Raw genomic sequence first — 23,082 nt, 5'->3', positions numbered from 1 at the left:
CAACACTGTAAAAGCATTCCTTTTTATCTGCAGCCTTGCCAACATCTGTTGCTTTTTGACTTTTTAATAATAGTCATTGTGACATGTGAGATGGTATCTCATTATGGTTTTGATTTGCATTTCTGTAATGATCAGTGGAGATGTTGAGCTTTTTTTCATATATTTGCTGGCCACATGTATGTCTTCTTTTCTGAAGTGTCTAATCATGTTCTTTCCTCACTTTTTAACGGGGCTGTTTGTTTTTGTTTTTTTCTTGTAAATATGTTTAAGTTTCTTGTAGACTCTGGATATTAGACCTTTGTCAGATGGATAGATTGCAAAAATTTTTTCCCATTCTGTGGGTCGCCTATTCACTCGGATGATAGATTCTTTTGCTGTGCAGAAGCTCTTTAGTTTAATTAGATCCCATTTCTGACAGAGTATTTTAACTTCTGAGCTACCATATAGAAAGTCCAGCCTATTCTGCAGGAGAGAGTGATCATGTGGAGAAGCACTGTGGCATATCGGATGTGCAGCTCAGTCAGGTTTTGGGATGACTCTTGAACCCCATCTCTGACTGTGCCATTTGAGAAATCCCAAGTGAGAATCATGCAGCTGAGACAAGTCAACACACAGAACCTTGAGAGAAAACAGTGAATTTGTATTTCAAACTACTAAAAGTTTTAAGGTGGTATGTTTATAGCAACAGATAACTGGAATATGAACTGACAAGCATAGAGAAAATCTGGGTTGGTGAGAATTAAGGAATTCATGAAAAAAGAGATAAAAATAAAATGATAACACAATGCAGATAAACATGAAGTTAAAAATAAGCTGAGAGGACAATATACACCCTAATTTGGTAAGAAAATATTAATACATGTTCAATACAATGAATAGCTACCTGGTAAAAGTCCTCATGTTCTGTATCCTGAGAAGAAGATTCTTGGTCTTGAAAAACAAAACAGCAACCTCTGAAAAAGACTATTATGAGGGTAAGAGATATTTTCCTCTTGAGGTCACACAACAAAGTTTTGCAGCCACTTCCAGCAATGTCACCATGTCCTGAAGGAAAGGGCTAGCATCATTATAATTATATTTTAACTACATCCTCTGAGTTACATTTTAAGGTGGAATAAGACATCTTTCTAATATAAAAATAAAAGCAAATTATATTGACATGTCTTCTCTTTGCTTGTAATAGAGGAATGGGTAAACAAAAAGCCTAGAGGAATGAACACAGCTAGCTTCATGCTCTGCTGTGACCCTCCATGATTCTGCATCTGGCTGAAATTTTTATGGCTTCTGTTGAAATTCCCAAATGCTGAGAGAAAAAATAATAACTAAAAATAAAATTAATTTGAGGGTAAAGGATAAAGTTGGTTGTAAGTGATGCTTTAGAAAAGGTGACCTTTTTGAGCTTAGGATGATTATTGATACTCATGAATGAACATGTTTAAAATGAAAACATTCCTTCTGCTAAAAACAGGGCAAGACTCCCAGCACACTCATTCTGGACTCTATTTTGGAGATCAGTGGGAAGTAAATACTTCTATGATATGCTTAAAGCCTTGCCCAATCTAAGCATCTGTATGGTAAAGAAGAGATTACTCAACATGGACCCCTCTGTTCCATTCACAACACTTCAAAGACTTCCCCACTGATCCAGGAGGGGAAATACTGTTTACTTGTAATGTATATAAATTAGAAGATAGAGAGTTATTTTGGCAAGTTAGAACATATGGAAAAGTATATCGTATATATAAAACAGACTTATTTTAGTTAGAACATATGGAAAAGTATATTGTATAAGTCTGTCTAAAATGATGACAGAGAAATGTGTTACCTTAATAGAGTCAAGAATAAATTGGGGACCATGATAGCAGGGGAAAAAGGACTTCCTAGAATACTAAGTTTAAAAAAAATGTGTATCAAAGCAATTAATCCCAGAGCACAAGTACAGAGAAGATGGGTCCTAGAAATAGATGAGAAAATAAAACAAACAAAAAAGCCTTATTCCCAGGTGAGAGTCTAATAGGTGGAACTGACAGTATAGGTTCCTAGTTAGCTAACATTTTGTGTGACTGTTCACACTCAAGTGATCGATAAGAAATGAAAAACCCACGACAGGATGAAGCATGTTCCATGGAATGCTTGCATCCAAATTCTCTTTGAGGTGCAACTCTGTGTGTCAGTCTGACCCAGCAAAGTCAGGCTAGGTGCATCATTGGTGGAGGTGTCCATTTTTGAAACAGGAACCAGGAATCAGAAAAAATTCAAGTGTCCATTTCTTTCCCTTCTCAGTTGTTTCCCATTTTTTTTGTTTGTTTTCCAGTTAAATAGAGATGGTGTGAAGATACTTTTTTTTTTTTTTTACAGACTCCTGGTTTTAACTTTAGTTATTGGTTCCTTAGAAACGCCATGGCAAAACTCTTTATTATACAATAAACTTTAGGAAACTTATATTGAGTTTTCGAAGTTCAATTTCAACACAGAGGGCAAGTTTTAAGAGGGTAGAAGTAAAAATCTCTACTGCACAGAACTTAGGCAAAGGATCATTCTCCTAATCTTTTTCCCCCAGAATTTCTTCTCTGCAAACTTCTAGCCAGAAGAGGCTCTCATTTTTTTTTTTTTTTTTGCTTTTGTCAATTGTAGGTTCTAAATTTAAAACTCAAGTTGAATTTTTTTATTTAGCTTTGAATTCATTTTAGCTTTGAGAGCAGTATATTTAGCTACTGCCAGTTCACCCCTTGGTAGGACTAGTAGCTAAGCCAGCTTTTTTCTCTTAAAACTCTATAAATTTTCTTATCCTAGAACACAGGTTTTTCTAGATCATAATTAATTTTCCATCACTCAAATGAAAGGGAAATCTTTTTCATGCACACTGAAATTCATTTGAAACTAAGAAAAACACATTTGAGGAATATCTGAAATTACTTATAAAATTATAGCAATAAAAAAATGAATATTTCCTAAGGCACATATCAAGTGCTTGCTCTTTAACTGGATCATTCAAAATATAAAGTTAATGTTATGAAACAGTGTAACAGCTTAAAACACTGCATTATATACACACTGTTATAGAAATTCCTGAATTATTTATTGTTTCAGTAGCATATCCAAAGTTGAAAATGAGCATTTTTGTGGATTTCACTTGTCTTCCATTTAGAAAGCTCTATATTTCCATTCAGTCTCATAGTTGGCTGAACACTCTTTGTTGCCTTCTTTCCTTGACTTCCATTTCCTTGTTAGCTCCTTTCTTTATCACCCAAATCCTTTTTTTTTTTTTTTTTTTTGGACTTTGCTGAAATTCTGGTCGTGTATACTGTGCTCCTTATTTTCAGTTGGAGAAAGTGCAGCACAGAAAATTTCAAATTAGTTGTTTAATCAGCTTGCCACAGTAAACAGGCGGTAGAGTCAGGATTTGAACTCAAGTCTGTTTGCCTCCAAAGCTACTAGAGTTCTAGAGTTCAATATTTCCACTGTCAATGACAATATTCAAATATTCTAAAATCTATGCTTGAATGGTTGTAAGTCAACAGTGGCCCCACCCAATAGCTCAAACCTAGTCCTGGAAAATGTTCTTAAAAGCAGTTCTGTAAAAGCAGAACTACCGTTTGATCCAGTAATCCCATTACTAGGTATACACCCAGAGGAATATAACACATTCTACCATAAAGACACATGCATATGGATGTTCATTGCAGCACTGTTCACAATGGGAAAGACATGGAATCAACTTAAATGCCGATCAGTGACAGAATGGATAAAGAAAATGTGGTACATATACACCATGGAATATTATGCAGCCATAAAAATGAAAGAGATCATGTCCTTTGTGGGAACATGGCTGGAGCTGGAGGCCATTATCTTCAGCAAACTAACACAGGAACAGAAAACTGAATACCACAAGTTCTCACTTATAAGTGGGAGCTAAATGATAAGAACTTACGAACACAAAGAAGGAAACAACAGACATTGGGGTCTACTTGAGGGTGGAGGGTGGGAAGAAGGAGAGGAGCAGAAAAGATAACTATTGGGTACTGAGCTTAATGCCTGGGTGATGTAGTAGTATGTACAACAAACCCCAGTGACATGTGTTTATCTATGTAACAAACCTTCACATGTACCTCCAAACCTAAATAAAAATTTTTTTAAAAAGAAGGAAAAGCTCTGGACACTCAAAAGAGGAACTGCAGAATTTAGATATGATAAAAATGAGAGTTAGCCTGACCTAGAAAAGGCACCATTTTCTCAGGTAGGACTGATGAAAGACTGTTTTGTTTGTGTTTTATGTTTTGGTTTTTGTCTATTTGGAGGGTTGAGAGAAATTGACAGTTTACACTTAAATCTTATTATATATCATTTGTATATATAATATACACTGTTAAAAGTGTGTTTCACTGTAGGTAGTTCTTATCACAAAGTATAGGTTAAGTAACTCTTACATAATTTCTCATTGATGTTTTAATATATAGTTGTAATGTCAATGACCTTTACAGGTATTATAATATTTTTAGATTAAGTGGAACCTCTCAAACTATTATTTTGGTAACCAGTTTGGGCAAAACAAGAGAGCAGGCAATCACACTGGAAAGGCTTATTCTAATATAGGTGTATTACTTGCTTCATTAAGAAATTGAGTGTCCTAAATTGCCCATCTTATAAAATTCATGTCTAAATCCAAACTCACAATATTTTCCTCAAAATCAATTTCTTCTGCATTTTTTCCAATATCAAGAAAAAATCAACTTTACTCTTGCAGTTGCTCAGGTCAAAACCTTGGTGTCATCCTGATTCTTGATTGTTTTCTCACAGGCCACATCTGGTACCTCAGCAAATCCTATTGCCTTTTTTTCCCCAAACTTCTTCAGAATATGACCACGTCTCATCATCCCTTCTGTCGCACTCAGGTTCAAGCCTCCATCATCTCTGGCTGGGATTATTGCAGGAGCTTCCTAGCCATTCTCTCTGCCTTTTTCCTACTTCAGTCACTCCTCAATCATGCCTGTGCTTAAAACCTCCAAGGACTTTTCTTCTCACTCATAGCAATGTCAAAAGCATTGCAATGACCTACAGGTCCTATACCATCTGCCATCTAATACCCTTCTGACCTCATTTGTTGCTATTCCCCTTGTTCAATCCCTCTAACCAAAGTGGCCTCTTCTCTGCTCCTGGAACAAGCCACAAGGCTTTTATTTCTGAGGCACTGTTTTTCTTATTTCTTCTTCCTGGAACGGTCTTCCCATAGACAGTCACATGGCTGCAGGTTTTTCTGAGTCTGTTCATGCTGCTACTATAGAATACCAGAGACTGGGTAATTTATAAAAAACAGAAATTTATTTCACACAGTTCTGGAGGCTGGGAATTCCACAATCAAGAGGCCAGCATGTTCATTGCCTGGCGAGGGCTGTCTGTCTCTTCTTCCAAGATGGCACCTTGCTACTGCATCTCCAGAAGGGACAAATGCTGTGTCTTCACATTGCAGACAAGCAGAAGGGCAAAAAGAGACTAGCTAGTTTCTTCTTGCCCTTTTATAAGGTCACTAATCCCATTCATACCGGGGTCTGCCCTCATGACTTAATCACCTTCTAAAGAGCCCATCTCTCAATACCATCACCTTGGGGTTTAAGTTCTAACATAGGAATTTTGGAGGGACACGTACATTGAAACCATAACAAGGTCTTCACTCAAAAGTTGCCTCTTATTGAGGCCTTCCCAGGACTTCCTATCTAAAATTTCAAGCCAGTGTCCCCACCCCCAATGCTTGTTACTCCCCCCACATACTTTTTCCCCTTAGACTTAGTCTATGTCACCATCTAATCTATTTAACTCATTTATCTTGTTTATTATCTGTCTCCCTTATTGGAGTCTAAGCTCCAGGAAGACAGGGATTTTTTTCTGTCTTGTTTTGTTCACTGCAGTTTCGCCAATGCCTGTCACACAGTAGGCACCTAAAACATTTTTGTTAAATGTTGCTGAATTTCATTTAGATAAAATTGACATCATAAACTTTCTGCATAAAAGGATAGCAAAAATATTTTCCATTTCTAAACTTGTTAGGTATTCAGTCAGTCCTAATTAGCAGTTCTGAAATCAATTTTGATTATCTGACAACATGATGTCCAAACTGAGGTATTTATATTTTCTGTTTATCCTACTTTCTGGAACATTTGATAGTAGCTTTCTACCACAAACACATTTTTAGATTAAAATTACTTCACCCCCTATGGTTATCTGTGGGCACTTGTAACAAATTGTTTGCTAGTGCTGAGTGAGCCAGTGCTGATTGGCCATCGGGAACTCTAACAAACTTTAAATTTCAGCAAAATGCCCAGAGACTGCTAATCCTGCAACAAGAAGCCAGGTATTCTGAAGGTGAAAGATACCAGGTAATTTGGCTTTCATGTTCTTGATAGCAAACGGCTTTATATCAGAGTTGTTTACGTTTTTAAGATGTTTGCCACACAAGTATGGTTTTATTACTTTTGAAAATCTTCTCTACTGAGCAAAACTGTGTAATACTTGGTGCTTTGTTTTACAAAATAGGAAATGTGTTACCATGCTCTAGAAATCATCAACTACAATTGATGATTTGATAGCAACTTTCTCTTTTTTTTGTTATTAACATCATCAAGATCCACAGTAACTCAGACTTTAATTTTCCTCTATCCCTTCACTTAACAAACTACAATCAGGAAAATCTGATCTTATTCATACTTTGAAACCTCATCTGCGTTGATATTTCTACTGATGAGCATTAAATAATTTCATAAATTACTTATGTTGTCTTGATCTATAAAATGCTTGGAAGGGTAAACTATAGTTAGAATTTAGATCCTTCTAATTGCATTAATTTAGAAAAACATAGCCTAGGATTTTAGAATATATTTAATAGTTATATTTATTTCTCCAAATACCAGCTTTTCCTTGAGGTGTTTAAAGATTGCAAGAATATTTAGATTATTTTTTCCCATAAAAACATGTTTCCTTCATGAAATCTCAGAGTGGTATAAATTTATTGTTTTCATAATATAATAATAAGATCAATAGTCCAAAGACATGTTGACTTTTTTCCAATCTAATGGCTACTTAAGTGAGCTCACTAGTTCCTGTTGGTATATTTGCCAAAATATAAACAAATACCTTTATTTGTAACTAAATGTTAGTATTTTGAACATCATTTTGTTGATCCCAATATAAAATACGATTTGCCTTTAAGTCAACTGCACATGGATTTTTCTGTAATAAGATAAAAGAATAGAAAGTTATTTAAGGTGGCAGAGAGTCTTGATTAAGAAAACTGGGTCTAGAGCCACATTGCCTGGATACTAATCCCAGTTCTGCCCCGTAATATTTGTGAATTCTAAGGCAAGTTATTTGATCTTTTTGTGTCTATTTCCTAATCTATACAACAGGCATAGTAACGCCACCTAACTTGTAGGGTTGTTGTGAGGCTCAAATAATTGAATGCATGCAAAATTCTTAGACCCAGTGCTTGGCTTATTTTAGTATTCAATAAACGTTAGCTATTAATGTCAGTGTTGCAAAAATAAGTTCACTCTCCAGCCCACGGATGGCCACTAATTCAGACACATTGCTAATGAACATGAGACATAGATTAGGGCACCAGCCCAGAGGCAGATAAGCTTTCCCCACAGTGCAATCTGCTACCTGACAGACTTAGAGTGTGTTATGAACTGCTATATCAACTTAATGTCATTTTGAATTACACAAATAATTAAACAATCTCTTTCTAAAGACAAGAGGAAGAAGAGCTGATGATAGAGCAAATAAATCTGTCTATAAAATATATTTCTGTCAACTGACTTTACTGTTTTAATGATATTGAATAATTTTCATTTTCACATTGGAATAACTAGACATATGAAAGCTCTTAGATTAAAATGTCCACACTCGGGTATAAGTAAATTATACATAGTCTATACACACACATACACAAAAGGATATGAACTGCCCAGGGGAAGGGTGTTTATATATTCCTATGTGTTTTATCTCTTCTTATGGCTGCAGTTTATAACTGGCAATGCTTTGCAGTAAGATATTGTTGTCTTTTCACAGAGATTCTCAAAGATGCGAGTTTTCTGTGTCGGACTACTCCTTTTCAGTGTGACCTGGGCGGCACCAGTAAGTATTTACAAATTCAATTATATTTCAGATAATCTCTTGCTCTCTTCATTTGTTTTTCTCTCAAGCAACGTCTATTTAAATTAGTAGCATCTACCTAATTCAGTTATTTTAAAAAGAACCAAGCAAACAGAAAGCATCCAGTACTTAACACTTAACACTTAACACTCTTAACCCAGGAGGTTCTCAATAAACATGTGCTGAATTATGAGATCTCACAAAGCTGCCTTTTAAGGAACACCAAAAACAGATTTTTCGAGAAAACCAAGAGGCAGCCACAGCATTTCAAATCAGCTGATACTAATGAGTGATACTCAAAGACTCAAATTATAACATGGCAAAATAATCTTTTACTATTTTCCTGAAAACTTAAAGAATTTGACATGGATGTTTTAAAGCTAACCAGCTAGATTTAGTAAATAGATAAAAATGCAAAGAGACAAGAATTCTTCTGTATTTCTTGCAACACCCCAACACTGTGGGATCCTACTTGTGATTTTCTCTTCATCAGCGAGGCTAGAGGTGGGACGTAGTACCCCCAAGCTTAACCCAAATCAAGCTCCTACTTCCTTGTGTGTCTTTTCTTCCCTCTGACTCACCCAGTTGAATATTCAGGATGTGACCAAATTATCTTGTGAAAATGATGAGTGTTAGTTATTTTCTGCAATGCAGACACAGTGCTAATTAGATAACGTCTGAGCAGCATCCTAACTTATCAGAATAACCTTTTTGGTTGGAGAACCATGGAAACAAATAGTCATTCCATTGCCAATCATACTTATATATAGGTCCTGAGTGAGTGGGTGACTAGTAGGGTAACCAGGCTGATGAGGACAACCAGGGAAGCAGAGGGCCTCATGGAGGGCAGTGGAAGTTGGGGAAATGTGTTCCCTTCTCCACACACACTCTGTGCAACAAGGGTGTGCAGTACAGTCCTGTGGGGGCTGTACTGCTCACAACACACATTTGCAAGACCCCATGCACAGACCTCACTCAATCAAGGCCTAGAGGCTCAGGTGCCTCTCCCACCTCTCATGGTGGAAGGATGAGTCTTGCTGACCCAGCTCAAGTCAGCCAGCTGAAGATTTTATTTTGAGCAACATATTCCAAGAAACAGCTGGAGTGGGGCTTTCTCATCATTTTCCAGTAAATGTGCTATGTCAACATCGATTCAGTGACCACTGATCAGAAGAGGATGCCAGCTTTCCTCCCCAGAGGCAGACAATGCCATCTCCATTACAGGGCCACAGTCAAGCCTAAGACGTCTGCCTGGGGGTTTAGGGGGGAGAAGGGAGGGATGCATATTTCAAATGAAAGCAGCTCAGCAAGGATGCAGAGGCAACATTTGTAACTGTGAATCATTAAATATGATGTTTTCTTCCAGGTATGTAGATGCCATTTTAGTAATTACCTAAATTTTTAAATGATAGATTGGTGGCTTAAGAAATTAGTATATACTCAGCCACTTGCATACATCTTATAATTATAAGCCAAATTCTAAATGATTTTCAAAAGGGAGAAAATGAATGTTTATTAGGCTATGCAATTCAGTGAATATTCATCAAGATGCAGTTAGACTAGAAAGACTTTGTTATAAGTCACAATAAATCAAAACTGTACCGAGGTACTCTATATTGTCAAGTATGTTTCTAATCCATATGTGTCTGTGTGTTCTGTAAGAAGATCCCTGACACCCCATACTATCATTTCTTTCTTTTGCTTAATATCTGCCCATCTCATTTTTATGCTTTCTTCTTCCTATAGTCCAATTTCCAGAACTGTTTGCCCTGTTTTTATATTTTTGAAGAGTGATATAATGGTCCAAATTTATATTCACACGATCATATAAGAATCAACATAAGAAATGCAATAAAGGATAAAACTATAAAATATGCCTTGAAGATAATTAATATAAAGTTTAGGAACATTTCCTCTTATTACTAAATGCTTTTTCATATTTAATCATTTAAAAATTTATTATTTTAACACTGGGACTTTGAGACAGAAGATTTAAATTAAAATACCTTCTCTACTTCTACTGCAACTACCAACTATGAGCGTAGGCACTTCTGTTTCTTCTGCTGCTCGTCTTATAAGGGTTACTTTGGGACTCATATGAGATTATAAGTACAAGAGCAGTTTACGAACTATAAAGTGTCCTATAAATAGAAAGTGTTATTGATAAACTATTGTTATTTTCTAGAATGGAATGGAATATTAGGCAGCTATGCCTTGGGGTCCAGCCATGGAAGTGTTTTCTAAACTTCTGAGTTTTGTATTTTGAAGATGATTTTGTCTGCCAGAGTCCAGTCCAGAAAACAAAATCCAAAACAGGGAGCTCAGTAGAGGGATTTTCTAAGGGAAACTAGCTATAAAGTATAAGGAAGAACAGAAAAGCCAACGAGGGGTGGTGAGACCACCCAAGGATCGAAGCTACTACCACCCTTAAGGCTGGAAGGAAAAAAAAAAGGTGCTGCTCCTAGGCCCCTGGGTGGGGGAACTAGGATCACAAAGGAGAGGTACCCAACTCTAGAGATGCAGCCGCAAACAGAGAGAGCAGAGAAGGACATACCCTGGCTTCTCTCTCTTTCCACCCTCCAGTGTCACGCCAGGCCTCCTTCACCCAAACCCAGTCTGAACACAGAGGGCAAATGAGCTTGGGAAATGAAGGAATCAGTTCAGATTGAGCTGGAGATAAAAAGGAGCTGAGAGCAAGCAGGGACATTCCCAATATCTTAGTGCAAGCAACAACCTGTCTGTATTAAACAAAATATAGAAGCTTAAGGCTTCTTCAGGAAGAACACTTTCCAGGTAAATAGGACAGCTGGCCTAGGTGGCCCTCTTTCTGTTTATCTCTTTATTCAATCTTTCCCTTAAGGGGTTCTCTCTTTTATATGATTGATCCACCATGATGCCTGCTTCCACTGTAGCACACCCATTCAAACACGGCCCAGTCCACCCATTGGTTCCCAGTGCCACATCTGAGATAGGCTAGGAGTTTCTGAAAGAAAGAGGTAAATGAAAAATACTGAGAATTAAAGAACTGTTACATCTACTCCTTTCATAAAACAGTTGCTCTCAGATTTTAGGGTTCCTGTTCTGCATGCTTTCCTGCAGTTTGCAAACTTCAGCCCAAAGGCCTGGGACAAACTGCCGGGGTCTGTTCTTTCTTCATTTCTGCCCTTTCTGCGCTTCAATAGCTACCCCTCACCCTACGCTACCCTCAAGAAATTTTGACACTTAATGTCAAACCAAGAAAAAGAATTTATCCTAATCTGCTGGCCACTTCCATTTTTCCTTCTCAGAATGTAACACCTGGCAGCAATAAGGTTTTATCTTTAATTGTGATCCTACCATTCACATGAACGGCTATGGTTTGACTCTCCCTGGGCCATCAGCAGCGTCATATCTTAATTCAATATTACAATTACTCGACTTATATAATTAATGCACACATATCATTTAAATCGTCAAACTCTGATTTTAGTTCACTTATATTTAACAACTCCCAGTTTGCCAGTGAAAACTTCTTTTTCAGTGGATTCTGGTGGCAGCCAAGCTCCTTCATCTGGGGTGCCATCCCTCCCTACTCCCCCACCACACCCACTTAGCGGTTGTCTGAGCTTGAATCCAGTTTTGTAGTGGAAACGGCACTGTCTCCCTCTGGGGGCAGAAAGCTGGCACTGTCTTTCGTAATACTGAAACAAATATTAACGCGATGAGTGTGTCAATCTTCTTTTGGTTAGAATGATTTTCCACATTGAATAATACAACCCACTGAGAGAAAAATAAATGAAACGTTTGTTTGAAGAAGTTAATGAAATAGAATGTTCTGGTGGGTGAATTTTTGTTTCTTGTTTCCTTTCAGACATTTCAACCACAGACTGAGAAAACTAAGCAAAGCTGTGTGGAAGAGCAGAGGGTAAACAGAATTCGTCTTTTCAAATAACTCTATTTCAGCTCTGTAAAGAAAAAGTCAGTAAGAGAAAAGTGTAACTGCCAAAATAGTCTTGGGCACTTTGAATGGAAGTGAAAAATTATACAACATAACGTTGGCACTTTCTAGTCAGTCAGGTATTGTAACTCACACACCATGTGTGACAGAAAAGAGCAAAACTTTGTGAATCGAGATTTATTTCTCTGCAATATGATTTGTTCCTTCACATGAAACAATGCTTTGCCAGGCAACCTTCATGGGGCTAAGTGAGTAAGAATTTGGGAACATTGCGACTAGCAAACAATATTTTCCCACGCAGGTACCTGACAAACACTTTGCTCTCAGAATGATAAATAAGGGAGTAAAGGGGAAGGTGGCTATCAGATCTGAATGGGGAATTCTATGTCCATGGAGTCAGCTTTCCATATGCATCCAGTTAAATGAATCCTCCCCGCTTTGCGTGCCACCAAATTGCAGCTTGCTTCTGCCTATCACAGCAAATTATGTTCTAAGAACTAACAATCTTCTGTACTTCATCTCAGCTGAAAATTACAAAGGCCAACACTGCCAGCTTAACAGCCTGAATGTTCATGCTGTGAGTTTTGCCAATTAGACATCAGACATGAATATTGTAAATCCTGCCTTTCTCCTGGTCCTCTCACCCCCTCCCACCTGAAAATATTTCCATATGCTCCATTTCCATAGACATTTGGTAATAAAATGGATCCACCCTAGGACAGAAAGCAGTTGACAGGCCCTTAGGGAAAACAGATTTAGAGTTATGTAGAAAAGAGAGAAGAACAAATTGCTGTCTTTGGGAGCTGGCTGACACACACCCTCCTGTGGTTATAAGAAGTACTACCATTTGTCAGAGGTAGAATTCAACTTCACCCAAGTTTTAAAGTTTCTTGTATGATTACAAAGAGCCCGAAAACTTCTTTGTAAGAGATAAAACGTGCCTCAATATAATGTTGTGTTTTTGTAGATAACATACAAGGGTCACCATGAGAAACATGGGCATTATGTTTTTAACTGTGTTTACATGTCACCTGGGAAGAAAAATCAAACTGATGTAAAGGTAAGCTGAATCTCTGAATGACCATTCTTAGCATGACTAAACTCTGGACTAGCCCTAGAGGAAAATGTAGGGGAGGCGAAGTTTACTTTTGCTGGCTCTGGGGTTTCTGTCTTATGGCTGGCACTTTTGTCCCTTCCCTCACTCCCCAGGCTCCTCAAGCCTCTCTACTACAAAACTCTGAGTCCCAGAATCTTCCTGACCCCCATCCCATGCCTCGGCCCACATCTCGCTCTGCTTCAGGACTTGTGGCTGCAGGTGTGATACTCATGGACCCCAGGTGCCCATGGACTGCTGTGTTACTGCTTCTGAGTAACATTTGGTGTTTTATAAGGAGGTTTTCTTGACATATTCTACCATATGCTCTGATGGTGGGGATCTCAGCAGGGGACGGCTAAGAGGAGAAACCATTTTGGCCTAATGAGTGACACATTTTACTGTCTCTTAAATTCATTCCATGGATAACTCCATCTGTGTTGGGTTGCTCAGAAGTAAAAGAATGAGGCCCTTGTCACTACAATGACAATAATTCTTTTCACTCAGTCCCTTCTTGTAGATTCATCGGCCAAAGGGCTGGAAATAGCTTGAAATGCCATCAGCAAAAGGGCTATTTACTTTTTCCAAATCTGGTTTTATTTCCCATGGAAGTAATAGTTTCCCTTCAGAATGTTATTTTCTTCTGCCATCGATATCCTTTAGATGACATCTCTAAGACTACATCTAACTGTAAATAAGTTAAAACATATCCATGTGACAAATATATGTGGAGTCCTTAACTGGTGTGTAAGATACTATGTGAGATAAAATGATGGAGGAAACAAATTCTTTCTCTCCAGGATCTTAGAGTTAGAAAAGAAACAAAAGGCACTTACAAAAATTATTGTAAAACAAGACAGAATGTGGGAGGTGCTATGTGAGTAGTACCTAGAAGAAAAAAAAGATCATACTTTAAGGGCTTGGAGTAGAAAGAAATTAGTTCCTGGCCTCTGGTGTTCATAATGGAAATAATTGCGCTGGGCCAGGGAGGAGGAGTAGGATTTGAGCAAACAGAAGTGAGTGGGTGAGGCCGTTCTCCATGAAAAAACTCATAGGAACCAAAGCATGGAGACAGAAAAGCAGAGCATAGAAAAACAGCCAGCCAACTGGTACACAGACCAGCGAGCAGTCAGAAATCATTTAACACAAGCAAATGTAAGAAAAGTTTTTTTCTATTTTTTGATATTTTCTTCAATGTAAAAATAGCCATCATACACCACAGGTTAAAAGTTGTTTCATGTTTTCATTTATAAAATTATTCTACTCAGTCTTCTAATAAAATGCACACAATTCATTAGTGTACATGTTACTTTTTTAAAAGCAGAGAAGCACTAAAAATAAAACATAACTTCCCACTTCAGACAAGGGAGAGAAAAAATTAGGAAGAGATTATAATAATCTACTGAGTTTAGATTTAGTGTTTAACTCAAAAGATTATCTTAGTAATGGGTAAACAAACAACAATGAACTTGATTGCAAAGGAAAACATAAATGTCCAAGTAAAACTTTCCAAGACTCAATCACTCAAGTCAAATATTTAAAATACTGTTTATTTAGTGATATACTACAAAGTTTATTTCTATTTTTTTCTTACGGCAAAATCTTATTTCAGAATATACCCACCAATACTAAAAAATTAATGAACAACAATGCCATAACTTTTACAAGTAAGTAATTTCAAATTATATTTTACAAATATTACACATTAGCACTTTTGCAGACCATATATTAGCCAGCTTCTTAAAAGTAGAGGACACTTCTAAAAGCCATTTTTATTTTGAGATTCAAATGTGAGCTGATTCAACAATTTCCCCACTACTTCCAACAGTTAATAAGATACATGTATAAAAGCAGACAGTCCTCCAAGCAGAACAGTACTTCTGTTTGGGAGTGAAAAAAGAGAGAGAATCCAATCAAAATCTATTTCAGATAACATCCCATCGACGGCTACAAGCTTACAGAACACACAGCCCGAGGGTGACACTTGGGCAATACAAGAGCAGGGGGTTCCAGAGTTTGTCCATCTTCATCTGCCTCTACAACCAATATTAGAGAAGTCCAGAGACTGTGGAAACAGTTGTGCATCCAGTAATTACATGACTATAATTAATATTATCTAGGAAAGAAACTATCATTCATTAAAGGGCTATGCCCAGTTCTGTATGCTTTACATGCATTATTTAATAAAAATCATTTAATTCTCCCCAAAATACTGAAAGGTAGATATCATTTTTATTTTACAGCTAAAAAAGCTAAGGCTCAGAGAAGTAAAATAATGCTCCCAAGATCACACAGCCCATAAATGGCAGCGAGGCAACTGATTCTAATGCATGTGCTCTTTCCATAGCACAGCTATTCTCATGAGCACTGGACTGAGGGATTAAGAAAGACTATTTGGCAATTCTTGCCTACTGTTTCACTCGACATATTCCCTATGATCCTGGCTTCCCTGCGTTTGGTTTTTCTATTTTCTTTGCTACCTTCCCTACACACTTGACCAAATACTATGAGCTTCTGGCTGCGTGCTCTTTTTCTCTCCTTCAGGGAGCTCTCATGTATTCTGACATCTTTAATGAACACATCTAAGATGTCCACATGCTTGACAAGAGCCGGCAAATTGAAGTGGTGGTCAAAAAGCACAAAATTAAGCTGTATTAGTAAAAATAGGGCTATGGTCAAGGCAAGGAAGTGGATGGATGCCCCATGCTTGGGGCTGATCAGGCAACATCAGAGTCAAGGTCTGATTTGGAACCCCACAAACAAAAGGGAATTCATAATCGGGTGATGGGTCTGAACGTAGTCACCTAACACAAGAGAACTGTAGTGTCAACCTGGAGAAGAGAAAGCAGCCAGCGAGTTTGAAGGAAAACTAAACTTTTTCAAATGTTGGGAGGGTTTCATAGGAAACAGGAAATAACCTTATTAGGTGTTGCATCAGGAAAAATGGATACTAGTTTCAGGTTAAAAATTATTGAAAAAATTACAACTACGTATAAGTGAAACAATAGGATCTGAAAAGTAATAAACAATTAGCACGTAAGATGTTCAAGGAAAGAAGAAGAGTTGACCATGGGCTATGAAAACTGGGAAGGACTTGTACTGGGACACACCAAGAGCCTGTGGTACCCAATTCTCTATCTCTAACTGTATATGGCTTTTTGAGCTCAGGTTCTATATTCCCTTAACATCAATATGTCTAACATTAAAATCCTTGTCTTTTTCACCCGTCTTCATTTTTACATGTTAACATTCCAGTCCATTTTAGTTATTAAGGCTTTTTCTGCTTGGGCACCAGAAGAAGGGGTTTTTTTCTTTGTAATGTTTTTCTTTGGCGTAATCCTAATCCAAGTGACTACATCTCATTACTGGACACCGCAAAAGCCTCCTACATGTTCTTTCTTACCACTGTTCCTCCTAAATCCTTAATTTTTATCTTCTTAATCTCCTGTGAACTTTCACTAGTTCTTCATACTCTACAAAATAAAACCAAATTCTTCACCCTGGCATTCCATCTTTTACAAGTCTCCGGCACTCTGTTTGTGCAGACCTAATTGGACATGATGTCTCTGCCTCACAGACCTACCCCCACCCTCCATACCCCTCAGGATCGCTGCCTTTGCCAATAAATATCACCAGATATTGCTTAGAACATGTAGCACCCACCCTAATTTCTTCCATGTTCTAATCTCTCAATAAATATCTCTGATGTTGCTGATTTCATATTACTCATCAATTCAAAGGCCTATATAGGGATGTTGTATATTCCAGCTCATCCTACAATTTGGGGGTGAAAAGAAAAAATGACATTTAGTCTGTCTATGATTGTTCTGTTGCTCAAGAGCTCCTCATGGAGGGTCAAGGGATTGTGCAGAAATTAAATTCAATCTGTTTAAACTTAAGGTTATCTAATAGTTAAAACAGTTATTTAAATAAATCAGTCTCTTTTAGTTAAAAGTGCTCAGATCCTCACTCCTCCTCCTTCTCCCTCTAAGACGGCATCCAGGTGTGGCTTACAGCATCCACTACATACCATGCACCAAATGGACAAACATGGCTTACACTATAGTAAAGAGGAAGACCTGGAATCTACAGACATGCATGAGATAATGTTGCCTAACCACTTGAATGCTTCTTGCCCTGCTTCATTCTAAAATGAAGTTGTTGGCTACCATAGCTTAGGATTCAATTAGTACAGTCTTGACTGGGGCCCAGTGGTGACCCAGCCTCTCTTAGCTCCCATGAGCAATTTAGACTTCTCTCTGTTTGAGTATGACTCACATTTGTCCCTAGTATGTACTCCATCTACACTGCTCCTTTTAGAGCCACTTCACTTCCTCTATGGCAACACTCTCTGGAAACCTCCAGACCAGATGCTCAGACACTTCTATATTTAGCCTATGCTACAGAGAAATAGCGAGTGGCATAGGGTATAGTCAATCTCAGCTCTTTCTTCCTGACCACATTGTTCTGCCAAGCTTACTGAAAGTTGGCTGCACCCAAGAGTGAGAAAACCCAGGATATGAAGCAGCATCTTTACAGATCCTGCCCCTTCCCCCACCAAAAAAAAAAAGAATGAATTGAAATATAGATACAAATACTTTACTCTCCTCCTCTGCTTTCTCTTTTTCATCCCATTTTTCTCCCAGGGACTTTTCTTTTAAATGTTAGAAGATTCTTCTATTTGCAGATTTTCTGTTTAAAAAGAAGCAAGAAAGAAAGGAAAGAAAAAGAAAATACTCCTTTAGGCAGATGAATACCTCTGATGATCAGAATGAAGGAGAGAAACGGGAAAGAGAGAGAGAGAGAGAGAACTGATTTTGATATATGAAATCCATTTTACTTGCAATGACTCACTATTCCCACTATGTAGGTTTATTCATATTATGTCTCAATTGTGTCCTGTTTCCAAACAATTGAATATGCCGCTTATTCTTAAAATATTCTCACAATTTCCCTTCTGCATATTTGAATATTACCCATTTTTCAAGCCTAGTTCATTCGTCTTTCTCCATGAAACCTGATTTGACCATTCTAGAATGACCTCTACCAGTAAATCTCTATTGAGTTAATAGATTCTTTTTATTAAATATCTGGTGGATGGCTTTTATATTGCCTAAGAATTATTATATTTTAAAAATTATACATAAAATAATCACTTCATATTGAAAATTGTATTTTAGCAGGAAGAAAAAAACAAAGACAATATTGGTTTTCACCATTTGGGCAAGAGAATAAATCAAGAGGTATCATCTAAAGAAAATATTGTCCAGGAAAGAAAGAAAGATTTGTCCCTTTCTGAAGCCAGTGAGAATAAGGGAAGTAGTAAATCTCAAAATTATTTCACAAATAGACAGAGACTGAATGAAGAATATAGTATCAGTAACAAAGAGAATACTCACAATGGCCTGAGGATGTCAATTTATCCTAAGTCAACTGGGAATAAAGGGTTTGAGGATGGAGATGATGCTATCAGCAAACTGCATGACCAAGAAGAATATGGTGCAGCTCTCATCAGAAATAACATGCAACATATAATGGGGCCAGTGACTGCGATTAAACTCCTGGGGGAAGAAAACAAAGAGAACACACCTAGGAATGTTCTAAACAAAATTCTAGCAAGTATGAATTATGCTAAAGCACACTCGAAGGATAAAAAGAAGCCTCAAAGAGATTCCCAAGCCCAGAAAAGTCCAGTAAAAAGCGAAAGCACCCATCGTATTCAACACAACATTGACTACCTAAAACATCTCTCAAAAGTCAAAAAAATCCCCAGTGATTTTGAAGGCAGCGGTTATACAGATCTTCAAGAGAGAGGGGACAATGATATGTCTCCATTCAGTGGGGACGGCCAACCTTTTAAGGACATTCCTGGTAAAGGAGAAGCTACTGGTCCTGACCTAGAAGGCAAAGATATTCAAACAGGGTTTGCAGGCCCAAGTGAAGCTGAGAGTACTCATCTTGACACAAAAAAGCCAGGTTATAATGAGATCCCAGAGAGAGAAGAAAATGGTGGAAATACCATTGGAACTAGGGATGAAACTGCGAAAGAGGCAGATGCTGTTGATGTCAGCCTTGTAGAGGGCAGCAACGATATCGTGGGTAGTACCAATTTTAAGGAGCTCCCTGGAAGAGAAGGAAACAGAGTGGTTGCTGGCAGCCAAAATGCTCACCAAGGGAAGGTTGAGTTTCATTACCCTCCGGCACCCTCAAAAGAGAAAAGAAAAGAAGGCAGTAGTGATGCAACTGAAAGTACCAACTATAATGAAATTCCTAGAAATGGCAAAGGCAGTACCAGAAAGGTTGTAGATCATTCTAATAGGAACCAAGCAACCTTAAATGAAAAACAAAGGTTTCCTAGTAAGGGCAAAAGTCAGGGCCTGCCCATTCCTTCTCGTGGTCTTGATAATGAAATCAAAACCGAAATGGATTCCTTTAATGGCCCCAGTCATGAGAATATAATAACAAACAGCAGAAAATATCATTATGTACCCCATAGACAAAATAATTCTACACGGAATAAGAGTATGCCACATGGGAAAGGCTCCTGGGGTAGACAACCCCATTCCAACAGGAGGTTTAGTTCCCGTAGAAGGGACGACAGTAGTGAGTCATCTGACAGTGGCAGTTCAAGTGAGAGCGATGGTGACTAGTCCGCCAGGAGTTCCCAGCGGGGTGACGGTCTGAAGACCTCGTCACCTGTGAGTTGATGTAGAGGAGAGCCACCTGACAGCTGACCAGGTGAAGAGAGGATAGAGTGAAGAACTGAGTGAGCCAAGAACCCTGGTCTCCTTGGGGGAATTTTTGCTATCTTAGTAGTCACAGTATAAAATTCTATTAAAGCTATAATGTTTTTAAGCAAAAAAAAAAAAAAATCATTACAGATCTATGAAATAGGTAACATTTGAGTAGGTGTCATTTAAAAATAGTTGGTGAATGTCACAAATGCCTTCCATGTTGTTTGCTCTGTAGACATGAAAATAAACAATATCTCTTGATGATAATTTGTATTAAGTAATCTATAAGAAACTCTGTTGTCTGTGGTGCTTCATTTCAGAGGCAACAAGCTTAGTTCTGCCTCCAGCACAGGGAGGGCCTATGAAATTGATCCACTGGGGAAATCTCAGGTGTGCTCCTCCACCCTCTCTGCTTGAGCCAGCCTTTCCTTTTCCCTCTGACCTCCCTCTGTGCTGATAGAGATCCTACTTCCTACCTTCTTCCACTCTTTCCTCTGTTGCACATTTTGCACACATTCTATGGCAAATATTAGCTCCTGAAACAAATCTCCATGTTACCATTTTTCTTGGTTCTACCTCCTTCCAGACAAAGAGGACTGTAGGGTAGAGGGAGGGCAAGAGGGAGAATTTGAGGAGAAACATAAATGCAAAGCCAAGACAAAAACTTAGTTTGAGAAATATCATTCACTGGCTGATCCCAAATCATTTCCAGACTATTTCTTTCTCTTGTCTTTCAGTGTAGAGGTTTTTCCAGCTAATAACAGCTTTGTGACACTGTTCTGGAAACTAGCCCTAAGTCTCGGTTAGGGAAGGGGGAAGAGCTCTGGGAAGCTTTTGCCCCTCCTGAGAAGAAGAATTCACATAGCTGGTATACCACCCTTTCTCCTTTCTTGCCCTTTTCTTGGCTTGACATGAACCTGATGCCTGGAGGAGCAGTCATGTTGTGGCCATGAAGGAAAGGACAAAATAATCCTAGAGGAGCTACTGAACCAGCTCCATCATCAGCTTCCTGCCTCCAAAATCTTTGTCCTGTGAGAAAAAGAATGCTCTTTTTAAGCCACTGTTTGGAATTTTTGTTGCTGCTGTTATTGGTAGCTGAATTGAATTTGTAATTGATATACCTCTCCATTCTTGACATTCCTTCAAATGAGGAAGGTCAAGAGAAGAAAAGAAAGAGGTAGAGAATAGAGAAAGAAAAGTACACACATTTTCTCTTTAACATGTAAGTTACCAAACAACAGAAATCATGACTGAGACATTCTGTACAGCACCTAGATTATTAAGTTGAATAATGTATGTAGGAAAAGTCAAGTCAATGTCAATATATTATGGCACCTTCAAAAAACCTAAACTCCCACATTGGGTAGATAGAGGGTGCTTCATTTACTAAATGAAAGTGGCAATATAAGGTATTGAAAAAATCAGACTCTCAACATACACAAATAGTAATGGCTAACACGATTTGCATAGTTACCATGAGCCATGCTCTGTGAAGTCCTTTTATCTATACAGCTACTCTATAATATGGGTACCATTATTACCCCCATTTTACAGATGAAGAAACAGACACAGATCTGTAAGTATTTGCTAGTTAGCTAAGATTTATACCCAAGGAGTCTGATTCCAGAGTCTTTACTCTTAAACAATCACTAAACTGCCATATATTGCAAAGACAAATGTACATAATATACACATACATATATGACTGTGTGTATATATAGACATATATGTATACACATGTGTACACAGAGTGTGTGTATATTCATCCACATAATATGAATATGTGTGAGTATAAGTGTGTTCATGAGTGCACACACACACACATAGAGAAACTTGAAAGAATGCAAAGTAGAATCTAAAAACAAGGAATCTTTTTTTCCCTCATTTGTTCCCTATCTTCTGGAAATAACAGATCAGAATCAAGGGAAAGACTTAACATATCACCCAATGTTACCATCAGAATTCCGGAATAAACTATTCCTAGTAATTTGCTTTTTAAAAAATAAAAGACAATTTGGGGGAAAAAAAGCTGGATGCAATTAATGAAGTAAAAAAAACTTTAAATTGCAGATTAATAAATTGAAATCAAACTGCTACTTATATTTCCAGGTTTATATCAGAGTTTTACATGCGAATGGTCTGATCACATAAAAACACTTGGCATGGTAAAAGAAAAATATGAACTGATGGAGAAAAACGGATGCTTTCTTTGGGTAAATGCAGATGGACCCTTCCAAAAGCCACCTGTCATAGTCTGCTATCTAGTGGAGAAACTGCATATTTCAATTCTCTGGTCCAATTTTGTTTCCTCTCTCCGAGCTTCAGTGTTCATGGATATTTCTTCAAAACACTGGCAATGTTCATATTTTTTTCATCCAGCTAACAGAAACTAGAAGTGTGTCGGCATCCACAGTGCATTGCTATTTGATGCAGACATGGAGGAATTAGTCCAAACACAGAGGACCAGAGATCCACAAGGACAGTCAGTAGTCAGGAGTGAGGCCCATGCCTTATCCAAAGCCATGTTTTAGCCATCAAGCTGCAGTAACCTCAGTTAAAAAAAAAAAAAAACAGATGTCTGTTTCTGAAATTGGGCAAAAAATTTCAGCCTTACGTAGCTGCCTTACAAGGGACGATGGAAATTGACCTAGCCTGCCACCTTGTGCTCAAAAAGAAAAGATCGCTGTACCAGTCCTGCGAGCAGGCTCCGGTTCCGTCATTTACATGTAGCCCTGGTACTCCCTCCAACCTCACCTTCCTTGTAAATATTTACCTTGATTTTACAATACTAATTAATCTGTTTTTGGCAAGTCTACCAGTCAGGGCAACATATCTGACCTTGTCTGAAATAATATTTAGCTCAGTTGAAAAATATTTATTGAACGACCATCTTTTACAAAATTCTTTGGAGATCAAAAGAAGAGATGCTCTTGGTCTTTATCAAAACTATAAGAAAGTAGGGAGAAAGTCATACAGAATGTGTTAAATAATAGACATATAAGTAAAGTGAGACAGGAGTTCTGAGAAGAAGATGAACTCTAGCTGAAGGGAAGAGCCAGGAGATAGTAAAATCTATTTTACTTAACGTATTACACATGCAGAGAGGCTGCAGACAATAAGCATCACTGGTACATAAGAGCTTCACAGTGGCGACCTTAAGTGATCCCATGTGT

General features: G+C 37.8%; 1 protein-coding gene across 2 annotated transcripts; it reads left to right on the top strand.

The window, feature by feature from the left end:
• Positions 1-6,299: 6,299 nt before the first annotated feature.
• On the top strand, positions 6,300-20,201 carry MEPE (matrix extracellular phosphoglycoprotein). 2 transcript variants are annotated; one of them, XM_055296196.2, is made up of 5 exons: positions 6,300-6,371; positions 8,062-8,127; positions 11,996-12,049; positions 13,050-13,142; positions 18,356-20,201. In XM_055296196.2, the coding sequence occupies exons 2-5, from the start codon at positions 8,074-8,076 to the stop codon at positions 19,823-19,825; spliced, it is 1,671 nt and encodes a 556-aa protein (XP_055152171.1). In that variant the 5' UTR covers positions 6,300-6,371; positions 8,062-8,073; the 3' UTR covers positions 19,826-20,201. The 2 variants fall into 2 exon arrangements, with proteins under 2 accessions (XP_055152171.1, XP_055152172.1); XM_055296197.2 differs by lacking the exon at positions 13,050-13,142 and having other exon boundaries at positions 6,305-6,371.
• Positions 20,202-23,082: the final 2,881 nt, after the last annotated feature.

This window comes from Symphalangus syndactylus, chromosome 10 (assembly GCF_028878055.3).
Source record: "Symphalangus syndactylus isolate Jambi chromosome 10, NHGRI_mSymSyn1-v2.1_pri, whole genome shotgun sequence".
Lineage (NCBI taxonomy): Eukaryota > Metazoa > Chordata > Mammalia > Primates > Hylobatidae > Symphalangus > Symphalangus syndactylus.
The sequence above is the reverse complement of the archived record's forward strand: the minus strand, read 5'-3'. Positions and strand labels throughout refer to the sequence as shown.